The sequence below is a fragment of the Dermacentor silvarum genome, chromosome 4, assembly GCF_013339745.2.
Source record: "Dermacentor silvarum isolate Dsil-2018 chromosome 4, BIME_Dsil_1.4, whole genome shotgun sequence".
Classification (NCBI taxonomy): domain Eukaryota; kingdom Metazoa; phylum Arthropoda; class Arachnida; order Ixodida; family Ixodidae; genus Dermacentor; species Dermacentor silvarum.
Genome location: NC_051157.2, coordinates 54,170,854 through 54,190,847, shown reverse-complemented (window position 1 = coordinate 54,190,847; position 19,994 = coordinate 54,170,854). Strand labels below are relative to the sequence as shown.

Sequence of the window (19,994 nt, the reverse complement as noted above, 5' to 3'; positions counted from 1 at the left end):
ACAGAGGGCATACTGATTCGCAGATGCGTGTCAGCCTGCACGCGGTCGATAGTAATTGGACCTAACTATATACACAGGACACGTGCTAACTTGTAGACAAGCCCCCGCGAGGAACTGGGCTTGCTGGTGATAATTCACTCTAAACTGCGCTCGTCTAATCCATGCGGTGACCATCCACAGTTAAAGAGACCTTGAGTCCCAAGGCGACACAATGGTACGCATATTGATCCGACAGCTGCTTGCACAAAAATATGGCGCATAACTGAATCACAGAAATCCCGCGTACAAAAGAAAAAAAAAAGATGGTAAAATAAAGTGGCATGCAGTTCTGATTGAGCTAGGCGTACCATGGCGCTTAAATGACGCACACAGACGGAAGGAATGACAGACATGGATCGTCTGTGCCTGTTCTTTTTCCGCCACTATTATGCCACGTCCTCGACTGCGCTTCCCTTCTCTTGGTATCCATCATCTGTAACTCTAATGGTCCACCGGCTATCCATCCTACGCATTACATGGCCTGCCCAGCTCCATTTTTTTTCTCCTAATGTCAACTATAATAGCGGCTATCCCCGTTTGTTCTCTGATCCACACCACTCTCTTCCTGTCTCTGAACGTTAGGCCTAACATTTTTCGTTCCATCGCTCTATGTGCGGTCCTTAACTTGTTCTCGAGATTCTTTGTTAACCTACAAGTTTCTGCCCCATATGTTAACACCGGTAGAGCGCTATGATTGTACACTTTTCTTTTCAACGACAGTGGTAAGCTCCCAGTCAGGATTTGGTAATGCCTGCGGCCGTAAGCACGCCAACCCAATTTTATTCTTCTGTAAATTTCCTTCTCGTGATCAGGGTCTCCTGTGAGTAATTCACCTAGATAAACGTACTCCTTTGTAGACTCTAGAGGCTGACTGGCGATCCTGAATTCTTGTTCCCTTGCCAGGTTAATGAGGATGGCAGAAAACTAGGTGGGGTGATGAAGTTAGGAAATTTGCAGGCAGCAAGTCGGAATCAGCTAGCGCAAGACAGGGGTAATTGGAGATCGCAGGGAGAGGCCTCCGTCCTGCAGGGGACATAAATATAGGCTGATGATGATGATGATGATGCCTACGTCAATCTGACTTGGTCAAAAGCATGTTTTTAAGTTCAGAAGGAATTCTAGCAATTCATGTACGTGGAAGCAATAGCAACAAGAACAGGGACGACAGAAGGACAGCATATCAGGACGGTGGCGATTACTTACATATTTTTTTTTCTCTACGCTCGGAAGTGCATTGTCGGCCATATCACTAAAAAAATAATAATAAAAAAATTTACAAATGGGGGTGTTTTCCTTTATCGTTAACAAAATGTTCTATGTCACCCATGGCATGTAGCACAATTATACTTCTTGAGTTAGATTACTCTTGGAGGCAGATATTTCTTGCTCCAAAATCAAAATTAAAATTTACTAATTAACAAAGCTTTGACAATTAACTTTGAAACTAACTACTACGGTGCATATTGCAATTTACGTAATGTAGCCAGTGACTCGGAAAGTCCAGCCCATTTTTGATCGAATTCTAAAGACACCAGTTTCGAGATAATGCGTTTCCAAAGTTTGCGACGAAATGCAGTGGTGTCCTAGTAACTTTTTAGCTACAATTCAGAAAAAGGCGCTGTGGTAAAAAAAAAAATAAGTGGAACAAAAGTGCATTTTTACCGCTAGTTTGAGGGAGCTTATCTTAAAACTGATGCTAGTATCAAAATTCTTTCCAAATGGAATTGCCTCGCGAAATCACTGGCGTCAATTTGTGTATTGCAATATGTGCGTTAAAGTAATGAGTTTAAAACATGATTAGTGAAATTTTTTTAATTAGTCAAATAAGCATTTGTTTTACAGTGTAAGCAATGTCTGCCGCTTTGAGTAATTCAGCTCTATAAGTAGATTTGTGCCACATGTCAAAGGCGATTTCTAAACATTCTGCTAACGTTAAAATAAATCCCCCGACATACTTATAGGCAAGTACTCGGGAACTTGAAAGCAGTTTTAAACGCTACCAAAGCGTGTAGCAGGGTTCGGTGAATCCACCTCCGTGTGAGTATAGTCGCGTATGAAGCACTTCACTCGTGGTATACTTGCTTCATTTACCCCTCTCGTTTCACACGGGCTGCACGAATCGAGATGCAAACTTAGGGATCGCCCAACAGAGGGATCACTCCTAGTTATAAAGATGCAAAATTTTAGAGAAATTTTTAATGTTCTGACAAAGAAAAAAGTATTTTCTTTTTTTAATGAAGAGTTGGAGATACACTAGATTTCAGTGTCCACTGTACAAATACTTGTAACAGGGCGACGGTGTAGCTCCTTTTTTTTCTGTCAATGCCTGTCGTTTAGGCAGTCTTCTCTGGACCTAAATAAAGTTATTTCACTCACTCACTCACTCACTCACTCACTCACTCACTCACTCACTCACTCACTCACTCACTCACTCACTCACTCACACACACACTAACTACCACTCACACACACACTCACTCACTCACCACTCACTCACTCACTCACTCACTCACTCACTCACTCACTCACTCACTCACTCACTCACTCACTCACTCACTCACTCACTCACTCACACTCACACACTCACACTCACTCACTGACACTCACTCACACACACACTCACTCACTCACACACACACTCACTCACTCACTCACTCACTCACTCACACACTCACTCACTCACTCACTCACTCACTCACTCACTCACTCACTCACTCACTCACTCACTCACTCACTCACTCACTCACTCACTCACTCACTCACTCACTCACTCACTCACTCACTCACTCACTCACTCACTCACTCACTCACTCACTCACTCACTCACTCACTCACTCACTCACTCACTCACTCACTCACTCACTCACTCTGATTCTATGTGCTATATAGGGGTAAAAATTATGAACAGACTGTGAATTTGTTTTGTTCGCTTGACTGGAAATAGAAATAAAGCGGACCTGCGGCGTTCAACGTGACGCAAAAAAAAATAAATAATATAAATATATATATATATATATATATATATATATATATATATATATAAATAATAATGTTAAGTGTTTCAAACACAAACACGTGAAACATAAAGGCAGATCACTACCTATTCTATGTCGATATTCTATTCCTGCTTTCGCTCGGGGACTTTTTGTGCAGAAAGGAATCCTTTTTGTTCGCTTCCCCCCTCCCCCCCCCCCCCAAAAAAAAAAAAAAAATGTTACGTCGTTATTTTTCGGGGGTTAAAAAATTTGGCAAATTTTCAGGTGCTCAAGAAAAAAAAACGAAAAAGAAAGTTTTTAGAGTATTATTTTTGTCTTTTTTGTTTTTATCACTTGCGTTTCTAATACTAACGCCGCAGCATCTCGCATCGCCATCGCGCCCCCGTCGTGCCGTCGTCGGCTGAGTTAGCGACGGCATCGCAACCGTTGTCGTAGTTGGACCAGCTAGTGCCTGCTTTGAGTTGCATTTAAGGCCCGCATTTGAAATCGCCCTCCGCATTGTTGGTTCGCTTTTTAACAACCTCCTGGGAAGTTGGCAAGGGCAAGAGATGAAAGCGAAAAGAACGCTCGAGGCATAACAGTGGAGAGTGACTTACGTCGAGCGTGGATCGTCTTCCTCATCAAGCAATATGGCAGGTGGACATGACGTCAACGCGCACGCCCACGTGACAACTGCTGTGTACTTTGATCTGATGGCGTATATGCCGAAGAGAGCACGCATAATTAGAAATGTGCTGTCTTTTGTCGCTTTGAGTGGTATTTCATTGTTCCTTCCGTAATTGATTAAACAACAGACGATAAAATTCTTCAAACGTTATTTTTTCTATTATCATACATTTTAATAGACAAGGAGCCGCCGACAACCCTTTCAGGCAGCTTTTTCTTTTTAGACGAAGAAAAAAAAAACTATCTGCTTTGCATTCCCGTATTGGGGGAGCAAGAAATTAATTTCATCTTATACGACCGGTTGACTGACATGTTAACAAAGCCAGTCATCTGTATAGGTTGGATAAGATAGCAAACACCAACTTTCGACGCTGACGACGAGGCATTTCAACTGGCATTTTCCATTGAAATCACTCAGATAAACTTCAAGTTGTCTGCCCGATTGACAGTCTGGCAAATAGCTGGGTACTCGGTATTATCGTATCAAAGTAATTATTTTTCCCAGGCTATTTTAGTTTCATTGTTATAATAATCTTCGCTCTACAAGCAACTATGACCACGAGATCAAGCGCTTTTGTTTTTCGTCTGCCTCGTTCTGAGCACAAAGCGTCGTGAACGGCAGTTCGGCAACAGCGCTTAAAAAAAACTTATCTCTTCGTGAACGGGAAACAACGCGCTGCTATGCCCATGAAAAAACACGCCATTTCGAACGTTTCCATTAGAAATAGTGAATTTTCAAGCGGCCGCAGCTGCGCTAGTAAAATGAGAGACGAACTGCGGTTTCAAATAACGGAGAAATGATCTCTTATTCGAGGGGTGCGTTCGCGTGACCAAATGGGCTTCAAAAAAGTTGTTGCAGTTTCACCTGAAAGGCGAAGCATCAATTGCGATAGCAAACTTGTAGAGAGCTATACGGAGTAATGATATTAGCTTTATCAGCTGTATAAACTTGGACATGCAGCAGCATCGGCAACACGCAGAACTGTTGTCGACGCCATCGGCGTTTTGCCCGCGTTCGCTCAAAATGCGTGCGGCGTTGGTGACTGTTGCCGAAGCCTCTGATTAAATAGGCACTTGGTGCCGCAGCTAAACGTCGCCTCCCTTCCCTCCCCCTCCCCCACGGCCTCTCGCGCGTCGGAAGAAGGCGCGTTTGCTCTACATATATGGTGACTGTAAAGGAGAAAAGAGACGCCTACTTCTGCAGCCCTTAAGCGAGCACGGCGCAGAACGCGCGTTTGTTCTCCGCCGTCGTTCACTCCCCGTGAAAGACGCGCCCCTCGCGCCCTTTCACTCGCACATACAGCGTTCGGCGGCGCGCGGCGACGATTTCATCTCCAAATGACGTCATACGGAACCTCACGGCGACGGCGACGGCAGAAATCTGCTTTTGAGTGTCCATATAATTGCTATCGCAATAAAAAAAAATCAGGCAGAAAGGCTCAAAATGGCTGAAGCGCACAGCAACGTGGCTTCGCGGATGACAAACACATTTGAAGTATGATCTGTTCATTAGGCGTGTGGTAAGCTCTAAAGATATCTGACTGCGCGTGACTTGACACCCAGTAAGCAATGTATTAAGGCCGTAGATAGTCACTGCCTGAAGACTCGAGCACTATCCTTACGCAGATGTTTAAAGGCGGAGTAGCAGTGAAACTCGTTTATTACGGATTTTTCAGCCATCCCTAGAATTCGCCTGTACTGTTATAAACTACCCGCTTTTACCCCGTTTTATCTTCGACAATAGTGTCCTGCAGGGAGGAAACGAGGATGTTTAACCCCCATAGAGACGCGCAGGAAACACTCTTTACCGCCCCAACAGATGGCAAGAAAACCTTCATTACCTTTCTTGATCAGCGTAGTGCCTACATCTCCCGCTTTGCAACAGCTACACCTACACCACCCCCACCACCACCACCACCACCACCAACAACAACAACAACGACGACGACGACACCATCACCAACAACCACAACAACAGCGAAAATCTCAAGAACAGGAGTACCAATACGTGACTATACTGAATGCACCTACATACGGAACTCTACGTGACCAGATAGCTATTGATTGTATAGACCGTATGATTTTACGTTTGACTCTGTTCGTACTATCATTGAGGTAACGGCTTCGGGTCGCTGTGACTGATAACGGCCGCCTTTTGTGCGTGTATGTATGTTGAGCAACGCTATTACCGAATCCTCCTCATCAGCGCAGGTTGGCGTTTTTCCACGCGTAGAGTCGTAGAGGAACGATTATATAGGCCCGTTATCGTACATGAAATTTTTTTATTTGCCTTTTGCAGAGACGACCCGCCCGTCAGCGCCGTATGGACGTGTCATATGATTCATCATTCGTGCAGATAATTAAAATAAATAAAAGTCGGAATTATCAATATGTGCATGTCCGCACGTCCGACCGTTTGGAATAGGCGAGTGGAAATGGGCGGGCACCATCGAAAAAGTAGGACAAGCGGCAAAGGCGTATGTTTGCACAGCGACAACGACTATATATAGTCTCTTGCGTCGCTTCGATTTTTTCCGTAGTCGTCAGCGTCTTTCTTGATACGCTCGATACTATTGGGTTCGTAGCGGTATTGCCTAATAAATAACGATCGCTGCTAGTGAGCAGTGTACCTTTACGTATATATATATGCTCCTAACGCATCATTAATTAATAATTAAGAGCCTCGGAGTGAGAGTATACGCCTAATGACTGTGTGCTATACGCGCCCACTATGGTTGATTCCAAGAAGACCAGAAGCTTCTTTACTCATTTGGTGAAGTTCAGGCAACGAGCGGCTCCGTAATATTCAGCGCTTATTATTTGCGACAGCGTCCACCACATGCCGCGTTTGTCCATTCAATGCGCTCAGGCAAGTCCTCAGGATATACGCGCGATAAGAGCAAACGTACCACTTGCTGAGAAATGTTATCGCGCGCTGTGAGAGTGAGTAATCCAGGTCTAAACGTCGTGGCAGAGCAGGAAATCGGATTTGGTCAAGGAAAGTTATCACTCGGCAGTCCTTGCAAGGTCTGAGACAATATATGTTGTTGCATTTAGAAGCGAAAGTTATTACCTATAGCGAGATCACATTGTTTGCAGGGTCCGCTAAGTCCGCTAAGGAGAAGCAATAAGGGGAACTGGCGGTTGCAAAGTAAGTAAAGATTAGGACTGTCTGCGGAGTGAGCTGTTCTAATTGCCACCCACATCCTTTTGATTATGCACTATTATTATGATTTTTAAAAAACACCTGAGGCACAGTCGTGTTCAATATGAGCGGCAACACAGTGCCTGCGGTCCAAGGGGATCCAAGACTGCGCGGCGTTGCCTCAGTACGAAAAAAAAAAAAAAAATGCAGGATTGAAGATCGTTCCCATTACTGGTACTTACTAAACAAATTTTTGTGTTATTTACTATTCTGTATTTACTATTTACTAGCTCATATTAAACGCGACTGTGCCTGAATGACCTGATTAAGGACCGGAACCAGCTATTTTCCGAGCTGATCTAAACCTTTGACTCGGATGCTCCATACGTAGAAGCATATGCAAGTCATTTCTTTCTGGGCAGCACCCTGAACCGCCTCCGACAAAATCTCAGTCTGACTGAAGCAGCACAGGAGCTACGAGAAACGCTGCCGTGGAGAGATTGATTAATTTGTGCCGCTCTCGGGATTCTTTATCGACATGCACCCATATATATGGCCGGTGAGCAAGCTTTTTTGCATTCTGACTCCGTAGAAATGCAGCCGCCGCGGCTTGTAATCGAACCGGCGACCTAGCGCACAGCAAGAGGGCACCGTAATAGTAATTGGGCCACTGTAGTGGGTTTGCACTTTGAGAGTTTAAACATTTAAAGCAACACTTTCGATATGTTTCTTCCAAGTTCGTTCAATATCTTCAGTATATACAAATGGAAAAACCGTGAGCCGACACCGAGGCGCCAAGCACAATACAAGTTCACGGCATGTTTCTTGGTTTTGTGCCTACAACACACCAGACGGACCGCCACCGCTAGATTTCCGGCCTTGCGCGGGTACATTCAATGTCGATGGAATGAAACCGTGGTCGCTGCTGCAACGCGGGTTATATGCGAAGAAATACGCTTTGTTGCGTGGCCAAGTGTTTGCGCAGTTCCTGCACTCGACATTCAAACCGCAACTACGCCAGTGCTCTGCACTACCAAGCAGTACGTGAAATGAAATGCGAAATTGGAGTGCCCGATAGCACATTTGAATACGTTGTCAGAATGCTGGTTTACTACGGGCAAGTGCGAAACACTGTGGCGCGCTCGACGTTTTAACAGCGAAACTGTTTAAGCCAGCCGTATACATTTCTGGTGCGGGCCAAGAAACTGCCGCGCCGTAGCCATGGCAAACCGGAGGAGGAGGAAACCGCTAGCACGCGTGGATGCGCACGCGGTCTCCTCCTCGCCAGCACGACCCCCGCCTCTCTGCTCTCCGCGACGCGCTGAGCCAATGCCACCTAGTTTTTCTAGGTGGCATTGGCTGAGCCAGGACAAACAAACAAAAAAAAAAAAAAAAGAAAAAGTTGTCGCAGTTTCACCTGAAAGGTGAAGCATCAATTGCGATAGCAAATTTGTAGAGAGATATACGGAGTAATGATATTAGCTTTATCAGCTGTATAAACTTGGACATGCAGCAGCACCGGCAACGCGCCGAACTGTTGTCGACGCCGTCGGCATTTTGCCCGCGTTCGCTCAAAATGCGTGCGGCGTTGGTGACTGTTGCCGGAGCCTCTGATATAAATAGGCACTTGGTGCCGCAGCTAAACGTCGCCTCCCTTCCCTCCCCCTTCCCCCCCTCCCCCACGGCCTCTCGCGCATCGGAAGAAGGCGCGTTTGCTCTACATATATGGTGATTGTAAAGGAGGAAAGAGACGCCTACTTCTGCAGCCCTTAAGGAAGCACGGCGCAGAACGCGCGTTTGTTCTCCGCCGTGCGTTCACTCCCCGTGAAAGAGCGCGTCCCTCGCGCCCTTTCACTCGCACATACAGCGTTCGGCGGCGCGCGGCCACGATTTCATCTCCATTGACGTCATACGGAACCTCACGGCGACGGCGACGGCGACGGCGACGCCGACGGCAGAAATCTGCTTTTGAGTGTCCATATAATTGCTATCGCAATAAAAAGCGAAAGCTTGCACTAGGCTACAGCGTACTAGAATAGTACACTGTAACTAGGCCGCGCAAAGCTCAAGACAGCTAAGCTGGCCGATTGATATCGAGCAGCTAGTCTTTTGAAGCCTCCAACGCGTTCGGCGTCGGCAAGCAGCAGCGTTCTTGGCACGGTGCCAACCTTGGCTAGCCTGCCTGCGTTTGTGGCATGCCAGGAACGACCCGCCGTGGTTGCTCAGTGGCTATGGTGTTGGGCTGCTGAGCACGAGGTCGCGGGATTGAATCCCGGCCTCAGCGGCCGCATTTCGATGGGGGCGAAATGCGAAAACACCCGTGTACTTAGATTTAGGTGCACGTTAAAGAACCCCAGGTGGTCGAAATTTCCGGAGTCCCCCACTGCCTCATAATCAGATCGCGGTTTTGGCACGTAAAACCCGATAATTTGGCATGCCAGGAACGCTGTCGCTCGTAGGCGCCGACGCGTCCAGCGCTAGTCACGCAAAATGTCGCGAAAGGGAAGGTACCTCCGAAAATGATCGCTCGAGAATACCTTCTTACGTGCGTAGTTCAGTTAAACCAAGTTAAGACCTAGCAGTCAGTAAGTTTTGCTGTGCTTAAGCTTTGCGCGACCGAGTGCAAACTTGCCCGTTTTTCTTTCTTTCTTTTCTAATTCCTGGAAGTGTGCTTAATTTGCTCCCACTTTCTGCATATCAGTCACCCTGTCCATGCAGTTATTCTTTGCACGCAGGTGTCGTTCTGCATGTAGTGGTGGCATGGGAATTTGCACCAGACAAATCCTGGCCGATAGAACCAGAGTGGCCGCGATGGACAACCGCGATACCGACGCTGATAACGTCGGAAGGATAACGATAGCAGGTTTTAGGCGCAGCTAGAAATTTTTTGGCTGATCCGGGGCACAAAAGTTCTGGTTTCGTCTTAAAGCCAATTCTTTCTTGTTGCACCAGTGAACCGACGCCGGCTGACTTGTATATTACTTCTTGCTGCAGTTTTAAGTCCATGCGAGTACCGGTAAGTGAACAATTTTGTCTCTGTTGTTCTGCAGAAATGGGCCACCTTTGCCTGTTGTGGTTGCTGCTCCCCTCATGTTCCAAAAGAGAGCGCATAACTTAGGCGGTGTTTAACGGCAGTGATCAGAATCGCGGCAGAATTGCGCGGGCACACACGTGCGCGATTCCTGCTAAGATGGTTCGCTTTTAGCACGTCACTGCAGCCATGACAGTATAGTAGTTCACAAGCGTTGGATATAAAATAGTCATCGAACGGACAACAGCCAACGGGCGTTTCGGAACCCACGTGTCGTCTTCTAATTTGGTGACGCTGTAAAGCCGATATTCGGGCTACTGAAAATCTCCGAAAAGAAAACTTTACTGTCGTTCATAACTGCGCCCAGAACAGCTGATAACCGATTGCGCCGACGTGTTCATCGCGACAGCTTCCACTCCTCATGCACGATCTGCTTTTACGAAAGACTGCACGGGTTCAGCACGAGCTCGACGGACGTGAATGAACCGGTAGAAATGTTCTGCAAGTGAACACTGAATTGCCGTCCCGTTTCAGCAGCATAACCTCGTTACAGCCCGCTAACGGCGCCAGGTGTACTCACTGTAGGCGAACGGACGAAACCTCGGTACTCCCGCCATCCACGCTGCCAAGGCGCTTAGCTGTCGGACGCTCGGCGTCGCTTCCAGAGTCAGCATGGTCGATGCGACGATAAAAAAAAAAAACTCCCGCCTCGGCACACGCACGCACTCAACACAGATAGCCGGCGACGTTCTTTTGAAACCGCCGCGTTCTCACTGGCAGGGGCAGCGGGCAACCTCTTCCTGCCGTGCGGTTCAGGTCAGATCGCTGGGCGACGGCAGTCAGCGCGAGCACGACCCAAGAACACGGTCACGCGAACACACACCCGCACGCGCTGCCGCGCGACGACGTTTGCGGCCGCTGCGCTAGGGCACGTGAGCGCCGCTGACTTGGCCTTCCACAGCGCGAGCGAAGAACGATCGGACGCTTTAGATCGGCCCACCGGCTGTCTGGCTTTCCTCGAGCGTAGAGAGAAGAGGCGAAGCGGCGCTGGTGCCGGAGCGAGCTGCTCTCGGCCGACGAAAATGCTTTGCCGCGAGAAGCCAGCAGAGAATCGCAAGCGTGGAACAAGAGCCGCTTCTCACACGCTGCAACGGGCAGCGGCTGCAGCAGACGACAACGCCCCGACGCCCCTTGCCCTCCTTTCTACGAAATGCTGGTGTCGAGAGTCGCCACCGAGGGGCGCTTGTGAAGAAGAAGGGCGCGCGATTTGAACCTCCATCTGGCGTTCCGGAAGTCTGCGTGCACGGTCCTAGATATTCGCAGAGATTACTGCGTATGTCGTGATATTTGTGTATGGTTCGGTTTATCAGTATTGCCGGGGACCTTGAGGCCATCGCTGGAACTAAACTGTGGCCTGTAACTCCGATTACCCAGCGATAACTATCCGACGTATACCGGAGGGTCGTTGTATAATGTCGAATCAATCTTAATCGGGTCATAAACCCTTGTTGTATGGGTTTGTGGGTTGTGGCTTACAGTGAAAGATATGGTATGACGTACTGCCGTGAGCACTACGAATGGAAACATCCAAACTGGTATTCGAGAGACCGCAGCAGCTTAACTATACTATGCCGAGCACAAAAATCTTCGTGAGTCGTGACACTTAAAGGTCAACGTGAAAGCTATCAATACGTATTAACATCTCGTATTTCAATCCGTAAACCGTTGCTTGACAACAGAGTAGGCGTTCCCTCTCATAACGGGTGAAAATCGGGTGAAAAATTTTGATATCTCAGCTCCAGTTTGATTCAACTCGAACACTTGCCCCGTAATCTGCATCAAACCACCTACGCCAGTCACAGCTGCGAGCAGTGCAGTTTGAACGTTTCCCGGTATACTTGCACGAACAGAAGCAGCAGACCCGATGCGCTCTACTTCCTCAGTGCAAGAGTGAAGCACATTGTGGGGGCGAGGGTATACAATATAATCCACTGAGTAATCAACTGGCAGCTGAGAGGGACGCCGTATGCACTCAAAGACCCCGTAGTAATATTGATCGCATTTAACCTAAGTAGACGAGCGTTTATGGATTCCACCTCGAACCGGAACGATGGCTGCACAAGTGGGGAATCGAACGCTAGATTCCGTGTTTAGCAGCAAAGTACTATTTAAAGCCACCCGGCGGCGCATACGTGACGCAGATTCGCCACAGACTAAATACGTCTAGAAACACACGATTCATCTGATGGTTTATCATTTCATCACTCACACTATAAAGGACGGAAGAAATGGAACCGAGGGGCCCGATATTTATTAATCATAGCATTAGAAGGCAACAAACAATGACACCAAGGGCAACATAGGGGAAATTACTTGTACTTACTAATTGAATTAAAGAAATTATAAATAAATGTAAATGAAAATGGATGAAAGAAGAACTGGGCCGCAGGTGGGGAACGATCTCGCGTCTTCGCATTACGCGTGCGATGCTCTCACCATTGAGCTTCAGGAAGCATATGTGGGTTTATTGACCAGTTGCCTTCACCCAAAAAGATCACGTACTCGTGACGCCTGCGGCAGAAAGGATGTTCCACATCCGCCGCCTAGGTTTGTGAGTGGTGGCGCTGGCTAACACTCCCAGGGTTAGTTCTAGTTGTAAAAACAAAAATAACACAGAAAGTGGATGGGAGCACGGCGCCGCGGTAGCTCAACGGTAAGAGCATCGCACGCGTAATGCGCAGACGTGGGATCGTTCCCCACCTGCGGCCAGTTGTTCTTTCATCCATATTCATTTCCATGAATTTATCATTTCCTTAATTAAATTAGTAAGTACAAGTAATTTTTTCTATGTTGTCCTTGGTGTCATTGTTTGTTGGCTTCTTATGACACACTACAAAGAAGGAAGAGGGAGATGTCACGCACGTGGTCAGGCAACAACGAAGTTATCTTTACAGCGAAGCTGTTAAGGGTTCACTCTTCGATGGTCGCGTCCGGCAATAGAAAAAAACAAACTCATTGGCCGTATGCTGTATGTGCCAGTGAAAGCGCGCGAGGGCGAGGGACGCGCGCTTTCTCGGGGAGTGAACGCACGGCGGAGAACAAACGCGACCTATAGACCTTTTCATCGGGCACGTTAAAGAACCCCAGGTGGTCCAAATTTCCGGAGTCCCCCACTACGGCGTGCCTCATAGTCAGATCGTGGTTCTGGCACGTAAAACCCCATAATTTAATTTTTTTTTCATCGGGCGAGGAGGAAAGGGCGCGCGACGAGCCTTTCCTCCTCTCTGGCTTGTGCGAGCCGGCGCGGCCCGGCTTCAATGTGTTGCCGGTCGCGCGCTGCGGAACGATTTGGAGGTGCTTTAGCTAGTTCTGGGTGCAATTTGCGGGATGTCACTTCTTATGACGTCGTCGAACAACCACTGTGTAGCCTTTAGGCGCAGCAGTAGCTACGTATCTGGAAATTTCTTTTGGATGTGCAAAAATGAGACGCGCATCATCAGCCGCGGTGTGTGTATGTGTTGTGAACTATGTTGGATGTATCGGTTTTCACTCGATGAAGAGTTGTTGTAAAACATTTGCATCAGTCACCGGCATAGTTCTTGCGCATTTTATGTCTAGTAGACTTCAAATCACTATGTGTATGCGTTAGCCTCGTGCAAGACCGAATGCTTTGCTCAACACAGCGAGCACTGCGATTGGCAAACCAACATGATACACACAATTGCTTCGTGCTTAGATCGGCATTGTCTTTTTTGCCCTTTAAGGGACAATATATAAAGGGGATCGCATAAAGGGAATTCAACAACTATTTGTAAGTACACAATTTTCGTAACGTGGGTGATATGCGTCGTAAATGACTGAACTTAGGAGACTGAAAAAAAAAAAAAAGTTGTCGCAGTTTCACCTCAAAGGCGAAGCATCAATTGCGATAGCACATTTGTAGAGAGCTATACGGAGTAATGATAGTACCTTTATCAGCTGTATAAACTTGGACATGCAGCAGCACCGGCAACACGCAGAACTGTTGTCGACGCCGTCGGCGTTTTGCCCGCGTTCGCACAAAATGCGTGCGGCGTTGGTGACTGTTGCCGGAGCCTCTGATCAATGCCTCCTTTACTTTGCTCTGATATAAATAGGCACTTGGTGCCGCAGCTAAACGTCGCCTCTCTCCCTCCCCCTCCCCCCCCCCCGCCCTTTCGCGCGTCGGAAGAAGGCGCGTTTGCTCTACATATATGGTGATTGTAAAGGAGGGAAGAGACGCCTACTTCTGCAGCCCTTAAGGGAGCGCGGCGCAGAACGCGCGTTTGTTCTCCGCCATGGGTTCACTCCCCGTGAAAGCGCGCGTCCCTCGCGCCCTTTCACTCGCACATACAGCGTTCGGCGGCGCGCGGCGACGATTTCATCTTCATAGACGTCATACGGAACCTCACGGCGACGGCGACGGCGACGCCGACGGCAGAAATCTGCTTTGGAGTGTCCATATAATTGCTATCGCAATAAAAAGTTCATATGTCCTCCTTTTGCGGCAAAATAAGACAGCACACGGGATAACGACGCAATAAGACTCTGCATGGTCGTACCGCATGCTTGGACCACTTGGACCATACGCTATATAGAACAAACAGATCTATAACACAGCATTTAGTACTGCCTCGGGCTCTCACACAGTCTGCAGCTGGTCATTCGACCACTCGAAAAGTGTGATTCACACTGTACGGTTATTATTATTAACCAAACTATTTTATTTGTAGGCGGAAACATGGCAGACGCCCCGTGTATCTACGCATAACATCTTGAACCCTTGTCAAAGTAAACAGCACGACTTATTCTCTAGCAGAACGGTATACCCACGCTGTTACGATCGTCAAAGGTTTCGTAACTACTCGTTGCAGCTAAACCAGAGCTTAGAATTACAGTGCTGAGAATGCTGCAGTAAGGTAACATTCGTGAAACGAATTTTCAGAAATACCTAACTGATATCCGAGGCTGATTGTAAGCTCAAACAAACGCGCGCACCTCGCGCTGGGTGCTCCGTCCGCCCTAACACCAGCAGTTACTCCAGCCGCTTAATTACTTTAGACTTAAATTCCTTCACTACGCCTCACAGGACCATTCCCCGCGTAGAAGACGCCATTTCATGTGCCTCGAGCGACCAGTCGCGTGGCAGTTCTGCGTGTATTCGCGGGCTCCTTTCACACTCGGAAAAACACATTTATGTGGCACGTATTGAGCAACAGAAAGCTGTATAGGTAGTTTTTCATGCTGCTCTACAATTTTCTAATTGACACTTTGACAATTAGGACAGTACTTCTCGAGTTAGATAATTAATTACAATTAGCTAAATAAATCTCAGTAACGAAAAAAAATACTGGCGGCTACTCCATTGCTCTGGAAACAATACGCACTAGGTTTGCTTCGCGTATCTTTTTTTAAATCGTGCTGCGTGATAGCTGGGACACCCTGTATACTATGCCCCTTTGCTGCATGGTACTTGCCTTCGGCGTACATATAACGTTCATATAGTTATCTACAAATATATCCGCCGAGATGTCGACCAACCCGGCAGCAAGTAGTGCGGGGCAATACCAAAGATACATGTATCTTAGATACTATCTTCGATACTCTTTGGGTATCTTGTATCTGTATCGTGATACGTCTGGCAAGACGTGTATCAGTATCTGTATTTCCGATACATGAAAGAATGTATCGCGTATCTTAAGATAGAAGACACTGCTATCGCAACATCAACGTGCGAAACTATAAACGTTGGCTGAACTCCGTTTCTCAAGCTGGTACTGCTGCCCCTAAGCCACTCGAATAAGACTAAATGCAGCGACATTCTTTTATCTTTCCGCCAGAGTCCTGCAATGAGGGCAGCCGAAGGGGTCTGCGCACCCCTATTGGTGGAGCAGAGTCACGTGGTGGCACTCGCGTCGTCTCGACAAAAACAAGCGCGCGAACGTCTGCGCGCAACCGACCTTTCGTTTTCTTGATTTTTTAGGGGCGAAGCTCCTTAGGGTGTGGGTCTGGCCCTCCTCTGTAGTATGTAGTAGTAGTAGTAGTCGTCGTCGTAGTAGGTAGCCACGTCTACTTTTATGAAAAAAAAAAATTCCGAAAGTTGTGTCCGTAGCGCGGAATCGAACCAGGTACCCCTCGCTTCCGAACGCGCGGCGCTAACCACTACGCCACGAAGCTTTTTTTTATTTATTTATTGCCATTTCACAAACACAAACAAAAATTATCAGATACACCATGTACATATTCTAAATACACCAGCTACAACTCGGCCGGTGTACGTGGCTTAAAAATGTTTCACAGAAGCCAATTGATCCAATACAGGTAGCCATTCTGGGGGTTCACATTGGGCTCTGAACAAGTCTCGGGTGTAGATAACACTCTCAACAAAATAGTGTCTTGCTGAGTGAATTTGTATATGAGCATGCCTAACATCCATCCTGGTCTTACATACGCTATGCATACAAAGCAACATTAGCATATCACTCGGCACTTCCCCTGTATCCGCACATGGAAGAAACCGGAGTCTAAAAGGGCTTAATGGCAATTCTTTTTTAAGAGTTCTTTGCAAGACATCCCACAGGAATACGGCATCAAGGCAGTCTAGAAAAATATTTTCTATTGTTTCCGGTTTCCTGCAGATTAAACAATTTACTGACCATGGTACAAACAGACCTTTACTTTGTAACCATGGCTTGACAGGGAGAGTGTCGGTATGTATTTGAAAAAAGAATGTTTTAACTGAGGGCCTGATCGGCATTTTCTTAACACGCTTTAACACATCGCGTTCAGGACCTAGCTTGTAGACAGCTCGATAGACAGGTGTTGGTAAGAATACATCAAGAATATCACAATACAAACGCTTTTTCGTAACATCAGACAAGTATTCATGTGAAAACCTTGCCTTGAGCGGAGGAAGATGAAGTGTTTCTTCTGTGGAACGCATCTCGCCCGTCTCTGTGTTCTTCTGGACTTCTAACTGCAATTGTGGGGTCTACCGCCCCGCATATCGCGGTGATGGACGGACAAGCTCACGGGGCCCCGCCTGGTTCCGGTTCACCGGCGGGCATCGCTTCGAGGAAGCGAGGCAACACGTCTAGTGAGAGCGAAGACACCGAGCTGTACTCCGCCTCAGGTGACGAGTCCTCGGAAGACAACTTTCAACCTGTCTTGCACCGCAAGGCCCAACGCAGGATCATGAACGCGTCTTCGGCGTCAAGTTCGACCACCGTGAAAAATGCGCCTCAACGATGGCCTCATTCCATCCTGTTCGTGCCGCAGAACACAACTGACAATCTGCGCGTGCTCAACAGGCAAGCACTTTCCTTGTATCTAGAAAACACCGTGCCGAATGAGATTAAAGATGTCAGGCTGAATACAAGGATAAACATTATGGCGGTCGATGTGAAGAACTCGAGTGCGCTGAACACATTGCAGCATATAACGCAACTGGGCAACATCAAAGTCCGATCCATCGTGCCCGCTGATGGTGCCACTGTAACAGGAGTCATTTATGACATCGACAACGAAATTTCCAATGCAGACCTGCCAATTCTCATAAAACCGGCAAGCGAAAACAACGTCATTGTGTACGTGGGCCGCCTCAGCAACACACGTTGTGTCAGAATAACATTCAAAGGCGACTGTCTTCCCTCGTACGTGAAGGTAGGCCACTTTCGCCACCCGGTTCGACCATATGTTCCGAGGCCTATGCAGTGTTTTAACTGCCAGAAGATGGGCCATGTGAAGGGCGTTTGCAGAAATTCCGCAGTATGCCCCCGATGCGCCGAACCCCACCCAGAAGACAAGTGCAGCGCAACTACTTTGAAGTGCCCAAACTGTCAGGGTGCTCACAGTGCTTCTTCCAAAGACTGTCCACAGATTAAGAAAGAGATTTCTATTCTTAGAGACAAATGGTGAGAGACAGCTCAACCCACAAAGAGGCCGCTGAAAAAGTCCGACGAAGACGACGCCACCGTCGAAGGTCCTCACGACGGACAACGTCAACTTTTAAAGATATGTCGACCGTTCATAGAACACAGCCAGCTGCTGCTCTGAGCGCGACAAACGCCGAGGTTGGAAGAGAGAAAACTGGGAGATTTCTCTCTACAAAGGAATGGCCACCTCTTACGCCTACACGACCTGTAGCAGAGCCACAGCAGAAGCCACCTCCAGTACAGCAAGGTGCTGCATCGGATGACTTGCAGAATACAGATAAGCAAGTGGTCGCTCTTCTGCGACCCCTAATGAGTGCCATTCGCGTGTTATTGAACAACATGCAGACACCGTCAGCCAGAAGTGCACTTCAAGTACTGGACGCTCTGAGTCCGGTGCTGGCAGCCCTTGAGTAGACCATGGCTCAACAGCTACTGCCTTTCAGAGATGAGGTCCGAAAAGCAACAATTTTTCAGTGGAATGCCCGGGGACTCAGATCGCGCATTGCTGATTTTCGTCGGTTCGTTTACGTCCATATGTTTCCGATCATTGTCATCTGCGAACCGAACTTATCCCGCACAATCAGGCTCTCTGGATATGAATCATTCATGTCATCTACTACTGGTGAAAACAGCAAGGTTATGGTGTTTATTCGTCGCAATCTCACTTACATTCTCCAGCCTGTGGCTCCTCATGACGACAATCAATATATATGTCTAACAGTGAAAAAGAAGAAACTTACCATTACCGTTGTGGGCGCTTACCTGTCTCCATCAAGTCGATTTGATCAAACAAGACTACGCGGCATCCTATCATCAACTCCTGATCCGTGGGTCGTCATTGGGGATTTCAACGCTCATCACACACTGTGGGGCAGTACGAAGATCAACGCGAAAGGCAGACATTTGGTATCCGTCGCTCATGACAATGAACTTTTGTTGTTAAATGACGGCAGTCCTACGTTCTTACGTGGCTCCACGTACAGCAGCTGTCTGGACTTGGCGTTTGTCTCAAGAAGCCTCGTCAGACGTGCTGGGTGGTTTGCAGATATAGAAACACATGGGAGTGACCACATTCCCACATACGTCAAAATAAGCGGATTATCTCCTTCCAAGATGCGCGATACCATCCAAAGAGTGGACTGGACCAAATTTCAGTCTCTCATGGAAGAGCACTGTCAAAACAACATTTCACATCGTTTGGAAGAGACTATCAAGAGCGCAGTACAAGATACTATGTGCACTCTCACATGCTCTTCGAAGCTAACGGAATTTGATATAGAATTAGAACGACTTCGAGCAATTCGTCGACGTGCTGAACGAAGGTACCGCCGCACGCATGCAATGGATGATTTACGGACCGCCAGACGCATCCAAAAGAAGATCCAGCGCCGGTTAGCTAAGCTGGAATCACAACGCTGGACTGCGTTTTGTGAGTCTCTAGACCCTCGCAAGCCTTTATCGCAATTGTGGCGGACGGTACGAGGTCTCCGGACTCTGCCCGTACAGCGGTTTCCATTCAAGGCCCTAGCCCTTTCACAACAGCGACTGGATATTGACGTGGCAGAAGAGTTCTGCGCCAGATCATCCGGCCAACTCGCTTCTCCCAACAATTTTCCGCCTTCGAGTAGCTCTCCACCACCGCGAGATCAACGCATGGATCTACCTTTTTCAATCCATGCAGCACTAGCTTTGTGTGGACGCACATCGGCTCCAGGACCTGATGGCATTTCTTACAGAGCCCTACGTCATCTGGGTGAGCGCGCAAGCATTGTTCTCCTATAGCTCTACAATGAATCTTGGTGAGATGGCACGCTCCCGATAAGCTGGAAAACCAGTCGCCTGGTTCCACTACTGAAGCCTGGCAAATCGCCTTTGGAGCTCTCATCGTATCGCCCGATCGCTTTGGCTAGTTGTGTGGGCAAAGTAATGGAGAGAATGATCCTAGGACGCCTGGAGTGGTACCTAGAGTACCACAACATTTACCCAGAGGCTATGACGGGCTTTCGCCGTGGTCGATCATCGATAGATAACGTCGTCGACCTAGTCACCTACGTTCAGCACGAAAAATGCCGAAAGCGTCTTTGCGCTTCCTTGTTTCTCGACGTGAAAGGGACATATGACAACATTACACATGAAGCCATACTTACTGCTCTCGAAGAGGTAGG

General features: G+C 47.7%; 1 protein-coding gene across 1 annotated transcript in view; it reads right to left on the bottom strand.

Annotated features, from left to right (window-relative positions):
• Positions 1–11,066, bottom strand: part of LOC119450062 (uncharacterized) — a 51,905-nt gene extending 40,839 nt beyond the window's left edge. Inside the window, exon 1 of the mRNA XM_037713418.2 lies at positions 10,458–11,066. Within this exon, the coding sequence (XP_037569346.1) occupies positions 10,458–10,551 (94 nt within the window). The 5' untranslated portion in view covers positions 10,552–11,066. The remainder of the gene's footprint in view (positions 1–10,457) is intronic.
• Positions 11,067–19,994: the final 8,928 nt, after the last annotated feature.